At 41.4% G+C, this 15,176-nt stretch overlaps 1 protein-coding gene across 1 annotated transcript in view; it reads left to right on the top strand.

The window, feature by feature from the left end:
• The window catches only part of LOC122550273 (E3 ubiquitin-protein ligase MARCHF11-like), a 135,178-nt gene extending 122,955 nt beyond the window's left edge, over positions 1 to 12,223 (top strand). The window contains exon 4 of the mRNA XM_043691018.2: positions 10,488 to 12,223. Within this exon, the coding sequence (XP_043546953.1) occupies positions 10,488 to 10,813 (326 nt within the window). The 3' untranslated portion in view covers positions 10,814 to 12,223. The remainder of the gene's footprint in view (positions 1 to 10,487) is intronic.
• Positions 12,224 to 15,176: the final 2,953 nt, after the last annotated feature.

The following is a 15,176-nucleotide window of genomic DNA, read 5'->3' as shown; positions in this document are numbered from 1 at the left end:
GCATCACTTGAACACATCCTTAGCCATAACCATCTACAGCATCAGCATTTAGACTCCAGAGAGGAAGAACCCAAACTACAGATCGCTGAGCTTTAGTGCAAAAGAATCCACATAACCCAAAAACTACACAGACTAAAACAACTACAGCTAACAAATCTACAAAACTTACAAAAACGGAAAGACAAGAAAATCGCCAAAGGCACTGATTGGAGAAATTTGCCCCCCCATTCAAAGGGGGTGCAACCATCTAACCAGCTAGGGTTGCGCCACATACACAGATCACCCGGTAGAGAAAAATAAAACACCAAGAGCAAGGTTAGTACTATAAACAAGTAAACTAAAAATAATTATGTCACCCATCCCTTCACATAACTTAGAGATGAAAGGTAAATAGCCTATCCATCCTGGACATCATTCACGCAACTTATTACCAGAAAGGAGACTCCACCAAGTCCTTCTTAAAGAAAAACAAACCCGAACAGTTCTGTCCCCGACACCTATTTGGCAGTTCGACTTAAACCAACATGTCCCACAAAGTTCTTTGCTTTCTCTGGTGAGTCGAACAAATGTATGGATCCATTATTGATTGATCCGAAACACCGCTGGATATCTTAAAGAATACTGGATCCCAAGCTCTCTCAATCTCCTCTTGATGCCATCGTAGGACTTCCTTTCTCGGACTACTGCCGCTGAGAAGTCTTGAAAAAACATGACCCTAGAGCCACCACATACCAACGTCCATGGATTCTTCCCCAAGGCTCTGCTTGTCTTCATAATGATGGAACCTTACCAGGATAGGGCATGGGCACTGATCTGCACCTGATTTTTGTGCCACAATCTGGTGGGCTCTTTCAATTGTTAGCCTTCCCTTCTCAACCACCAACCCAAGGAATTCTTGAAGAGCCTCACAGCGCCAGAGACCCGGGTTCAATTCCCGCCTCAGGCGACTGACTGTGTGGAGTTTGCACATTCTCCCCGTGTCTGCGTGGGTTTCCTCTGGGTGCTCCGGTTTCCTCCCACAGTCACAAAGATGTGCAGGGTCAGGTGAATTGGCTAAACTAAATTGCCCGTAGTGTTAGATAAGGGGTAAATGTAGGGGTATGGGTGGGTTTCGCTTCGGCGGGTCGGTGTGGACTTGTTGGGCCGAAGGGCCTGTTTCCACACTGTAATGTAATCTAATCTAATCTAATCTAAACTCCACCAGCAGCTCACTTTCCGTCCTCTCCAGTATGCCAACAATGCGCAGGTTCTTACTTCTGCCTCTGTTTTTGATATCGTCTACTAGAATCAACAGACCCCAGACCTGTGTTTCCAGGGCTTCAATCCAGCTGTTGGAGGAGTTAGTCTCTGCCTCTACCCCTGCGGCCCAGCACTCAAGTTTATCAGCCCTTTCTCCCCAGGTCTTGCACCACAGCAAATATTGGAGCCAGCTTCTCCTTGTTTTTTTCTTCAATCTGCTTCCTCAGGCCCTCGTGAGGTTTGGCCAGCTCCTCAATCAGGGTCTGGTGAGTAAGCGAGACCACTGCTTCAGAGGGCTAGGCTGTGGCCTTGGCCCTGGGTGAGCATCCTCCTTTCTTCGGCATTCTCCAGCTACAAGGACAAAGATAAGTCGATTATTTTCAGGTTTCTAGCTCCTTTACTGTATTTTTACTCACAGTAAAGTCTTTGGGATGGGTTCTGGCTCTGTTGGTTGGGGTTGCAGCACGGAGCCCAACAAATGCGATCTACCAGGATGCCGCCATCTTGGAACCCCTAGCCACATATTTAACTGTATTATCTTCCTACATATAACCTCACTGGCATGTGGAACAGGAAGTAATCCTGTTCCTGCTAGAGATTCTGCTATTCAATTTCCTACCGGAACTCCCTTTACAGGACCTCATTTCTCTTTCTGCCTGTGTCATCAGTACCAATATGGACCACAACCTCCTCCACTCACCCTTCCCCTTAGGAATATCATCTGCCTAATCAGAGACATCCTTGACCCTGGCACCAGTGAGACCACACTATCTCACTTGCAGCCACAGAAACACCTATCACTAGTACTCACTGCCACTTTGGCCCTCCCTGCTGTGCTAGTTGTGCTGCCACTGATCTGCTGCTTCCCCTGAGAGGCCATTGTCCCAACAGTATCCAAAGTGGTTTGGGAAGGGAATAGCCACAGGGGATTCCTGCACTGCCTGCCCAGGCTTACTCACCTTCCTGGTGGTCACCAAACTCTCCTCTGTCTGTGTAGTGCTTAATGCTGGTGTGGTCAGCTAACTAAATGTGTCTTCATGATATTTTCAGCCTCTTGTGGCTCCATAGTGCGGCCATTTCCATCGTCAGGCACTCCCTGTGGTAAATCAGGAGCAGGAGCTGAACACACTTCCTGCATTCGTAGTCACTATGGGCACTTGAAGTGTTCCTGATTTCCCACATATTGCAGGAGGAGCATTCCACAGGGCCGATAACCTTAACCACAGGATGCCAAACTCAGGGGGTCTATCACTTCTGCTGCTAAATTGCTGCTTCACCCAGAAGGTTTTCTGGGGCCTTGGATAATGAAGAATGAGGTGTTAAATGTTGCACCTTCTGTGATTGCATTGGAGGTCCTGGGAGTGGAGGACATGGGACCAGGGTGTCCCAGAAGGAACGGCCCCTATAGAATGTTGATATGAAAGTGGAGGGGACTAAGTGTCTGATCATGGCATCCCGCTGGAGGTGACGGAGATGGCAGCTTATGATCCTTTCAATGCAGACACTGTTGGAATGTAAGTAAGGATCGGGGGACTCTATCAATATTGTGGAAGGAAAGAGAAGAGGTGAGGGCAGAAGTGCAGGAGGTAGTTTGGCCACAGCTAAGGGCCCTGCCAATCACAATAGTGGACTTGTCTGAGACTCCCCTGAGGAAAGTGGCATCATCAGAACAAAAGTAATAGAGACAGAAATTGGGAGAATGGGAAGGAGCCCTTACAGGAAGCAGTTTGTCGAATGTGTAGTCCAGGTGACTGTGGGAGTTGTTGGGTTTGTAATGGATATTGATGGTGAGCCAATCCTCCGCGATGGAAACCGGGATGTTGAGGAAGGGAAGAGAGGAGTCAGAGATGGACCAGGAGACGGTGACAGCAGGGTGGAACTTGAAGAGAAATTGATAAACTTTTCCAATTCCGAACAAGAAAGGGAAGCAGCAGAATGATGTAATTGACGTACTGGAGAAAGAGTTTTGGTTGGGCCTGAGTAGGATTGGAACAACGAATGTAATATGTACCCACAAATAGATAGGAATAGCTGGTCTATGCTGGTATCCATGGCCCACCCGTTTGATCTCAAATCTTGGCCAGGTGGAAGGTGATGGCAGATAGGGACAGTTTAGGCCTTTCTTCCAGGAAGAAGCAAAGAGTTCTAAGACCATCTGGAAGGTGGTGGATGTGTAAAGGGATTGCACGTACATGATGAAGAGAAGGCAGCTGGTACCTATAAACTGGAAATTTTGAAACCAACATAAAGTGTTAGAAGAATTGTTGGGAGGGGATGCCAGAGACGATGGTCTGCTGGGGTAGTCCAGTTTGTGGATTCTGAGGAGAAGGTAGAAACAGGGATTAGGGGATCATGAGCTGGAGGCTGTGGAGGGGAGATCATCAGATAAGTGACATCCTTGACCCTGGCCTAGTGACCATGGAGGCAACAAACCATCTTGGAGTTGTGAGTGTGGCTGCAGAAACTCCTGCTGTGTGTCCCTCACTCTTACCACTATTGCTCTCCCTCTCTTTCTGCTCCCTATTTGTACAGATGGGCTCTGGCTCCACTCCCCAAAGGAACTATCACTCTCACTATTTGCCAACACAGAAGATTTGTTTTTGAGTGAGAAGTGCTCTGGGGCTTTCCTGATTACCTGTCTCCCTCACTTCTTTTGACTGAGGGTCACTCATTCCCTCTCCGACTGCACTTTCCAACAATGTGCTATCCACATTATTCTCTACTTTGTGGAAACACTCAAACTCTGAAGTCAGCGCTCAAGTTGGTCAGACAGGTGGTATTGGTGGCAGAATGTGTCAGCTCTCGGCTGGAGTATTGTGTACAGTTGTCAGTGCCACATTATAAGCAAGATGTGAATGCATTGAATTAGTGCAGAAGTGACTTACGGAATAGTTCCGGGAATGAGAAACCTCAGCTATGAGAATAGATTGAAGAGGACAGGACTATGTCCTGGAGACAGAATGGTTAAGATGAGATTTGATGAGGTTTTTAAAATAATGAGTGGCTGACTGGAGGAAATAGGGAAAAGCTACTCCCGCCCATAAAAGGAAAAAAATAAGAGGGCCTAGATTTAAAGTGAAGTAAACGCAGCAATTTGTTCAGGCATGATTGCACTGCCTGCAAATGTGATGGAGAGATTCAAATGAAGCATTCAAGAAGGCTTTGGATAATTATTTGGATAGAATTGTGAGGGTATGGGGACAAAAGCGGGGTTTGGCATGAGGTGATGATGCTCATTTGAAGAGCTGGTGCAGCAATGATGCACCACACACAATTGAGCGCTAACAATTTTATGATTCCATGGTCATTCGGACTGCCAGGGGTGTCTCAGATTTCCCACATATGGTCAGCTGTGCAACACACGGGACTGAGTGCCTCTGCCGTACCTAGTCTTACTCTTAAATCTATTTCCCTTACATTAACATCATTCTCCTTCCCTTATCCTACTTTGCCTTACTTATATAACTTCCTTATATTGGCCTTGACACTTACTTATTTCTGGTATTTCTCAGATGATCCTTTCTTTCAAAAACAGACATATACTTTTCTCATGTATGCAATTTACACACAACAATTTCCTACTAGCCAAGATTCGGAGATGCAGGTGTTGGACTGGGGTGTACAAAATTAAAAATCACAACACCAGGTTATAGTCCAACAGGTTTAATTGGAAGCACACTAGCTTTCGGAGTGCCGCTCTATCACCACCTGATGAAGGAGCGTCGCTCCGAATGCTAGTGTGCTTCCAATTAAACCTGTTGGACTATAACCTACTAGCCAATGAACTTTTATATTTTCTGTGATGTCAGTTTTCTTTCAAACTCAGTTTGGGTTGGATCCCAGCAGCTAAGTTATATGTTGTTCCTTCTCTGTTGTCATCTTTGCGCCAAAAACACTTTTTTAAAAAAACTACTTCCCTGTGATGTCACGTTTGATTCACCTTGCCCCCATTGGGTGTCCTCCCAAAGCTGCAGCTGTTCAATCAGACCTCACAGAGCAAAGAACGGCACTTTGCAGGAACAGGCCCTTCGGCCCACCAAGCTCACACTCACACAGGTTGCCCTTTTGAAACTAAAAACCATTAGCCTCAATGCTGTCCACATAACTGCCCAGGTCTTAAACATTGCTTTTGTGTTTGCTTCTATCACTTCTACTGACAGCACATTCCAGACACGTAGCACCTTCTATGGAAAGAATTGGCCTCTCACACCTCCTTTAAACTTGCCCCCAATTACTTTATGTCCATGTCCTCTAGTAATTGACATTTATACCTTGGGGAATAAAGACTCTGACGAACCATTGTATTGATGCCTCTCATAAATTTGTAAACTTTATGCCCGTCAGCCTCCAAGTGCAAGCAAACCAAGTTTGTCCAATCTCTCCTCATAACTAATACCCTCCAAATAAGCCAACATCCTGGTAAAACTCTTCAAGCCTCCACATAGTGGATAGTGTGGCAACCAAAACTGTAAGCAGTATTCTAAATACGGCTGAACTGAAGTTCTAGTCAGCTGCAACATGACTTGGCAATTTTTATACTCTATGCCCCAATCATTGAAGGCAAACATTTCGTATGCCTCATTGACTGCCTTATTTATTTGTCTTGCCTCTTTCAGGGAACTGTGAACTTATATGCCTCGATCCCTCTGTATGTTAACATTGCGAAGGATTTTGCTATTTACTGTATACATTAGATCTTCCAAAATGCATCACCTTGCATTTGTTTGGATTAAACTCCATCTGCCATCGCCCCATCCCAACCTCCATCTGCCATTGCTCCATCTCAATCTCCATCTGCCATCACTCCATCCCAATCTCCATCTGCCATCGCTCCATCCCAATCTCCATCTGCCATCACTGCATCCCAATCTCCATCTGCCATCGCTCCATCCCAATCTCCATCTGCCATCACTCCATTCCAATCACCATCTGCCATCGCTCCATCCCAATCACCATCTGCCATCGCTCCATCCCAATCACCATCTGCCATCGCTCCATCCCAATCTCCATCTGCCATCGCTCCATCCCAATCTCCATCTGCCCTTGCTCCATCCCAATCTCCATCTGCCCTTGCTCCATCCCAATCTCCAACCTATGTATATTTTGCAGTATCCTCTGGCAAATCTCCTTACTATCCACAGTCCTCTCAATTTTTTGTGTCATCTGCAAACATACTAATCAGACCGCTTACATTCTGCTCCAAATCATTTGGCTCCAGCACTGATCCCTGGGGAATACCACTGATCATAAATCTCCAGTCAAAAGCAGTCTTGCATCGCTACTATCTGTCTTCTGTGACTAAGTCAGTTCTATATCCATGTTACCAGCTCAGCACAGATCCCATGTGAGTTCACCTCTTGTAACAGCCTGCCATGACGGACCTTGTCAAAGGCCTTACTAAAGTCTGTATAGATGTCAAATACAGCCCTGACCCCATCAATCTTTTTTGTCACCTCTTCAAAACCCTTAATCAAGAATGTGAGACATGACCTTCCCCATAAAAAGACAATGCTGCCTATCAGAAATAAGTCCATACTTTTCCAAATGTGAGTAAATCTTGTTCCTAAGACTCTTCTCCAATAATTTCCTGACCACTGATCCAAATTAGGTTAAAAGGTCCTGAAGAAGGGCTTATGCCCGAAACGTCGATTCTCCTGTTCCTTGGATGCTGCCTGACCTGTTGCGCTTTTCCAGCAACACATTTTCAGCACTGATCCAAATTATCCCTGTTGTCCTTCTTAGACAAAGGAACAACATTTGTTATGAAGTAATGTCTTTGTAACACTTGGAGCTCTCAGTCACAACTGCAAAGACAATGGGTTGGAATTTTAAATGGATCACACTTGGAGATCAGTAGCAGGCAGGTATGCATTTTCATGTCACCGGCTTCTGTCAATTTTTAACCTTGATCCAGGCCCTGAGCCATTTTGACTGAGTGGCTTGGAACTGAATCAGTTGCCCACCGGTAAGTGGTGGTAATCAATAAAGGCTGACGATTTTCAATCATGCTGTTTCCACACCGACGAGAAAATGAGAAATAAAGTGAGGGACCTTGCTACCTTCATCACATCCCAACTGGAAACCTTATCAGCTAGCTGGCACAATTGTCGCCACTGGTCCTTTCTCAAGGAATTCCCCTGATAGGGTCACGGCCTGGCATTACTGGCTTAATAAGAGCAAAATATCTGGCGTTCTTCATACTCAGATCGACAGCTCCATCTCAGCCAGTAAAGCTGTCAATCATAGCCTTACAGGTCGCCCCATTGGTTTTCCAGTATCAAAAGCTCACTTTTCATCCCTGAACGGAAGGCAAGCTCACTTCTTGGCCTTTAATTGACTGGAGCATTGTATTAGAAATGTGTATGTGTAAAATATACCTTGTGTTCCAAATTTGGTTGTAAATCCAGTCCTGTAGATATTTTCCTGCTTGTACTGGTTCCCTCTTACTATTACATTCCTTCCACTCTTCCCAGATGAACGGCTTCCTTTAGTCAGTCTGCCCATTAACCCTGCAGAGTTCACCCTCAATCATATCAGCAGCAATTCCACTGTTCCCATTGAAAAGGACAACGTCTGAGGCTTCTCCTTTATCTGCTTGACTTGCGGTTATACCCTCTCTTACCAAGCCAGCATCAAAAATTGCAGGTGGCTCAGTGGTTAGCTCTGCTGCCTCACAGTGCCAGGGACCCGGGTTCAATTCCTGCCTCAGGTGACTCTCTGTGTGGAGTTTGCACATTCTCCCCGTGTCTGCGTGGGTTTGCTCTGGTTTCCTCCCACAGACCAAAGATGTGCAGTTTAGGTGAACTGGCCATGCTAAATTGCCCATAGTGTTAGGTGGATTAGTCAGGGGTAAATATAGGGGCGTGGGTTTCTCTTCGGAGGGTCGGTGTGGACTTGTTGGGCCGAAGGGCCTGTTTCCACACTGTAGGTAATCTAATCTAATCTACTTAATTTAAGAGACATGGTTGCCCACTGCACCAGCCTTCAAATAACTTCTCCAATGCCCTGCAAATTCAGTGCCTCAGATTCCAGTTCCACAACTGAGCTGGAATTCCTCAGAAATTTACTGCAGGTGTCATTATTTCGGACTACAACATTGTCCACAAACTTCCGCAGGCTGCATTTGCAGTAGTACTTGCATTAGAGCGCTGAAGCACAGGACAAGGCCTGTCAGCCTATCATGTCTATGCCAGTCAAAAACAACCGCATAACTATTGTAATCCCATTTTCTAGCAATCGGTGCGTAGCTTTGGTATGCGTTGCTATTTCTTGCTTTATTTCTTTAATGAATTCGACCATGTAAATTACTCAATTTATCTTATGGTTTTCATACCTTTAACTTTTTTTTTAAAATGAATTCCAGGCATGTTATGTTATGTTAAATACTTAGCTATAACATGAACTACTGTCAATATTAGAGGCAAAAGGTGGCACCCTTTTCACCCTCTGGTCTGAATTCCACTTACACCATCTTTCTAAGTCTTACCCCCGTGACACATTTTGTTAATGACCACTCTGTCCAACCATTCTTAATATCTTTGTCATGCTTGTCACAGATTCTTTCTGTCCATGTCCTTTGTCAAATTATGACCAAATTATGATGGTACATTACAAGATCTGGCTGGACCACATAATGTGTTATTACATCCAGTCCTCCCCTTCCAAATCTACCCGGATCTCCTTGTTCTCCTATAAATCCCCCCTTCCTGACTGTTCCTCAACTCTCACTTCAAACAAAAGTTGTACTTGTGCTGTGTGGAGCATTTCTTCTGTACCAGCATTCTCCCAGCTCCAAACTGAAATCCACTTCACAGAGCAAACACATACGCAGACCACTTGAAACCAGAGAAACTTAAGTTCTATCTATCTTCATAATGACTTAATCTGCTTCGGTGTGTCCTAAACCTGACCTTTTATGATTTACTGAATGCATTTAAGTTAGTTTAGCTTCTAGCTCCCTTTGTACTGTCATTACTAAAAGCTTTGCCGACATCGTATCTTAGCTGGAGAAAGTCACTTTCTGTTTAGAACTCTGTCTCTTCACAGATTCTACTGAACAAACATGGGAAAGCTTCTGAACTGCCATTTGTTTTTCGGTGTTCTGCTAATTAATAAAACACAAGATATTAATTACTTTTCTCACTGTTAATCTCTTAAATTAATATGCATCTAACCTAATGTGTCAATAACCTCGTCCTTTTAAGTTATATCAAAGTGCTTCAGTTGCACTTATTCCCTTTTCTACTGTTAAATATTAATTCCAAAGATTGAAATTTATACAGAAACACATCAGTGTGATATTGACAAAATAGTGCAAATTAAATCTATTCACATCATGTCACTCGCCCCAGTCTCTGTGAACAATAAGTTAAAGATAGTTATCTGTACATTGTTTAAAATGGGATTTATTGTGACTCTGATTGAAAATTATGGATATAAACTGAATCAAAAATGCATGTATCACTCATTAATTTAACGTTTTTGTTCTTCCTATTCCCAGAATTCAGCACATGAAATAAATATCTTTAAGATAATATTAAATTATGAGTCTTTTTCTGATCCACTTGAAAGTTTTCATGAAAGACTATTGAGAAAGTTATCAATAATGTGACAAAATCTGTGACTACTCGGTGAAAATAATACACATTTCTATAGAAATAAAGTTAGATATTCTTATTTTTTTGTCAGAAAAAGATTTAGAGCCAGTACATTTTAATTCATAAAATAATTAGACAAGGATGATGCTCGTATATATGTGTCAATCTGTTCCTTTGCTGATTGAATTATAGTGATTAGGGACGTGCTAAGCAGGTCCAAAAGGTGTGGTGCTGGAAAAGCACAACTGGTCAGGCAGCGTCCGGGAAGCAGGAGAGCCAACGTTTCGCGCATAACCTCTTCATCAGGAATTTCTCATTCCTGATGAAAAGTTTATGCTCGGAATGTCAACTCTCCTGCTCCTCGGATGCTGTCTGACTGGCTGTGCTTTTCCAACACCACGTTTTTCAACTATGATCCCTCGCATCTGCAGTCCTCATTTTCTCCTATGTGGTCTCACTATTTCCCTGTAAAAATACAAACTCAGTATTTTGATTAGAGGTGCACAACAAATAATTCTATTTGTATAAAAAAGGCTGTTCATTATTAACATAGGCCTGCTGTATGCTCATAAAGCAAAAATGAGCTGTAATCTGATTCCTTATGATAATTTCATATTTTTTAATTTCATACTTAATGCTTTTTTTTAACAGGTCTAATTGTTCATGAAGGTGCAGCAATATATCGAGTATTTAAACGCTGGAGAGCTGTAAATCTACACTGGACTGTTTTAAATTATGATAAATCAAAGGATTTAGAAATTAACAGCAGCAATGCTGAAAGTACTACCAATCAGAACTTTTGGGCGTCTCTGAATCAATTCAGAACACAAAGGCCAGTTGGTTCTACTCAGCTAATGCTTGAAGGATTTCACTGCAGCTACACATTGTTACATTTACTGACACGATTCAGGCCAAATGATGAGGACTATGATGACAACAGTTCAGCAGAGGTAGTGATGAGGGTAACAACAGTATGAGAAATGATGCCTCATAACCCGACAATTAGGGAATGTTTGTTCCTTGTTCCATTTGTGCTATAAGATCAAAGAAGTATGGAGGGTAAATAAATGTAATATATTTAACATACTTTTATAGAAAGCATGCACTTTTGATATGGTGCTTACTTCTTACTGTAATATCTATTTTTTTAAACTGTTAAATGCCAGTTGATTTTTGTTTGTAGATCAATAGGATTTGCATATGTTTTTCATGGTGTACAGCAATTAATGGCTTTCAAAAATAAAACACATTGCCAAAATAACTTACATAAAATTAATGCATTTTAATCCATCCTTCAAAATCCAAACATATTACTTTGAAAAAAATTCCACAAAGTTTCTTTGAAAATTATAATTGAACAAAAATAATGACCCATTAGTGAGCAATAACAAATGTAGTGAAATTCAAATGACTTGTTTCCCAATTGCTATTATTTAAATTTGGTGAATCTTGTACTCATTATATAGAGTCAATTTTATTAGCTTTATTCGCTTTATTATCACACGTACTCACATGAGTACAGTGAAAAGTTTACATGTTGTAACTTACAGCCAAGGTACCTAGGTGCAGATTCTTAAGTGTCAGAGGAGGTGAGAAATATTAGAAAGTGTCCAATGCAATTTTGACATCAAATGTTCCTTTCCCAGGTGAGGCACTGGTGAGGGGTAGATGCAGGCGAGGATTAGATGCAGGGTGAATCCCACACAATGTAGTGTTAACAATATGCCTTAACCCTGATTTTTTTGCAGTTTGTGACATTTGCATTTCATCAAACATCCGTTGTATTCCATTTTTTCAGTCAGGTGAATAATTTAATGTGGTAATTAAAGTAAAATTATGAAAAATTAGACATGGTAAAGTAGAATCCAGCCAGAGTTGGGAGTGAAACATCCCCAAGTTTGTTTACACAATTTTTTTCTGAGTTGTTATCTGGGTTAAATTCAATCCAGACCCAATGTTTAAGGGTAGTTACTAATCGATTGTATTTTCATTAGCAGAAGAGCTTTGTGTAGGTTACCTGAACCCAGAGCTTCTATAATATCCTTATGCCAAATCTGCTATGTGAATAGTTATTTTAATCAAAACAGCCTGTAATAAATATTGTATATAAGCCTGTGTGCCTTACCAGTATTAACAACTGCCTCAAATCCTTGTAGAATGACATCAGATAGTGCATACAAAATGCCTTCTTACTGTAAGCAAGTGCATTATGCTGATCATGTGACTGGAACAAAAGGTGAAGTTATTTTATGCTTTCAAATTCTAGGTGTACTTATTCATTTGTGTACATTATAATGTATTTTTTATCAGTTCAATAAATAACGATGATAGCTTGATGCTGCAATGCCATTGATATGTCTTTCCATTGTTTAATTTAATAAAATGTTAAATCTTTACAGAATTGACTCGTTATTCATTCAGGTTCGTGTAATATTGGAAAATAAACTTGTGCACAGTTGAGCTTTCGATCTCAGGGATGTCGAAATTCACAGCACGCAACTGGGCACTGCCAGGCAATGACCAACTCCATCAGGGAAAACCTCATCTGATTTACTAATGTCCTTTAGGGAAGGAAACTACCATCCTTACTTGGTCTGGCCTACATGTGACTCCATACTCACAGCAAAGTGGCTGACTGTCAACTGCCCTCCAGGCAAATAAGGATGGGCAATGAATCCTAGCCAGCAATGCCCACATTCTCTGAATGAATAATAAAAAATGCTTTTTACTGTTTGGCTTGTCATTTTAATCTGTCTGCATTGCTATAACCATTATCAACATCCCCTCATTAGCCACATTTGCCATGCTATTGACAAATTTCATACAGCTACTAAACATATAATCCTGCAAAATGGCTATATAATGAGTCACATATTATTTAATTTTGTCTGAGGTGATGAACCAACCAAAGCAAGCCAGGAGTGGGGGAGGAGAAATTGAGAATTGTGGCAAGATATGGTTCAACCTAGCACAATTATACTTTCCTGATGGGTTTTATTCTTTGGTGTCACAAAGGCATGGACAATAAAACAGTAACAGATTAACTCTGACACCTATAAATATCATTATCCTTTATTTCTTGTGCAATTACTGTGCACAGAGACACCCAGCTAATTTATGTTTTATTGAAATATCTCTTGTTAATGATTTTTGCAAGGTTAGCTATTACAAAAGAATGAATTTATGCTAAAACTGCTCAATACTTACACATTACAGGAATATTTGTCTTATTTTGTTACAAATCTACTAGGCCTAGTAATTACAATGAATTCCAAGGAAGAGTTTGCAAAACTGTTGGCAGGAGTTTGGAAGAGATATAGAATTATTCAATTACAACAAAACTAATGAGAAGAATCAGATAATCTCTGACAATTCTTGTACAATTTATTTACAAAGAACTAAAAATATGATAACATTTACAATCTGTACCTGAAATTTGTGTCTTAGATTACCACTCTCTTTCAAGTATAGTTCAGAACTATGCAGTGTCAGATGAGATCATACATGTCGTTCACATGCACAGCACAACACAGCAGTAGGCCATTTGACCCATCCAGTCTAAAGCACAAGTCAGGGTCTTCAGGAGGAAAGGGTAAGCTTGTGAAAGACAGAAAATCTTTAAAACATTATTGCTGTGATATCTCTTTCTCTCCCTTACAACATATCTCCCAACTTTATAAATTTCATTCATCCAATAATCTGTATTTTTACAGCAAATCCAAAGTTGCTTTAAAATGCTTGCTATTCCTGCATTTGAGTTTATCTGGGTGCAGCTTAACTTAGTGATATCCAGTATTTACTATTACCAACCTTCCTCAAGAACTATCTTCTTTTTGTATCTGTTTAAAGTATAACAAATATTTTTACCAGCAAGAGCTTGCTGTACCTACAACAGAAATGGTAGCAATCAAGCGATGTAACATTATGTCTTATAATGCTGAGCAAAAATAATAATCATAATTAATTTGTATTCTGATATTTGGTAGCCTTAGAATTTGCATCATATTTACTATTGCTGATCTCAAAACTTTGGGCTTGAATTAACGTATAGTGATATAGGGTTGTTCACTGTCAACATCACTCTCTAATCCTGAACTATCCCATTCCAATGTCATGAGGAGTCCAGATGGCTGAAGGTAGATCTGAATATCATGGGTGACCAGGAGGTTATTTATGTTATTTCATGGTATACATATTCCACAACTGAATCAATGGACGATTTGTTCTGGCTACTTGCAATAAATTTTGAAGAGGACTTGAAGAGTCTGCAAATGATGTAGATAGTTTAAATGAGTCAGAAAGAAAGTTGGAAGGTGGAAGTACAATGTGTGAAAATGTGAACCTGTCCATTGTGAGAGAAAGAATAGAGAAACTGTTGTTTAAATGGAGGAAAACTGTGTGATTCATAAATACAGAAAGGTCTGGGTACCCTGGTACATGAATCCCAAATATTAATATGCAGGTGCCGCATGTGATTAGCAAGGCAAGTGGGAATTGGTCATTCATGGCAAGGATAATAGAATATAAGAGTAGAGATATTATTTTGTATAGTTGTACTCAGCATTAGTGAGGCCTCATTTTGAGTACTTTTAGTCTCCTTATTTACGAAATACATAAATAAGTTAAAAGCAGTTGACTTGACTGAGGCCTGGGTTGAGGCAGTTACCTTATGAGGAGTAACTCAAGAGTGTGATGTGATCTTGTGGATGGAAAAGAGTTTTTGCGAGGATGTGGTAGGATGTTAAAGGAAGTTTCCCCTTGGAGGCGATACCAAGACTAGGGACACAATTTAAAAATGAGAGTTCTCCTGTAAGAGAGAGATTGGCACTCTCTTCTGCTGATAGCACGGTAATAGAGTCTTTATATACTTCTAAAGGCAGAGGTAGATAGATTCATGATTTGAGGAGGTTGACAGGTATCGGGCTTAGACAGGGTTACATAGAGTCATAGAGATGTAGAGCACGGAAACAGACCCTTCAATCCAACCCGTCCATGCCGACCAGATATCCCAACCCAACCTAGTTCTACCTACCACATGGTTTTATTGAATGGTGGAGCAGGTGATAGCGGCTGGTTAACTTATTTGCTCACAGATGGTGACTGAATTCCATTGGATGGTAGACAAAAAGATATGATTGTGACAATTATCTATCAATCATCTATATCTAAATCTGCTATTGCTATCTGAAGAGATCACTACTTGCTCATAGGGCTATCTGCAGTTTTACCATGTCAGTGGAAGCTAGAATTGACTGCACATATTGATCCAAGATTGGGCAACTTATTGTCTTGGAGAAAGTGCGGACTGCAGATGCTGGAGGTCAGAGTTGAAGAGTGTGG

Source organism: Chiloscyllium plagiosum, unplaced genomic scaffold (assembly GCF_037043375.1).
Source record: "Chiloscyllium plagiosum isolate Xiang-an unplaced genomic scaffold, Cpla_swu_hap1 HiC_scaffold_5, whole genome shotgun sequence".
NCBI classification, from domain to species: domain Eukaryota; kingdom Metazoa; phylum Chordata; class Chondrichthyes; order Orectolobiformes; family Hemiscylliidae; genus Chiloscyllium; species Chiloscyllium plagiosum.
Note: the sequence above shows the minus strand (reverse complement) of the source record. Positions and strands in the feature narration are given on the sequence as shown.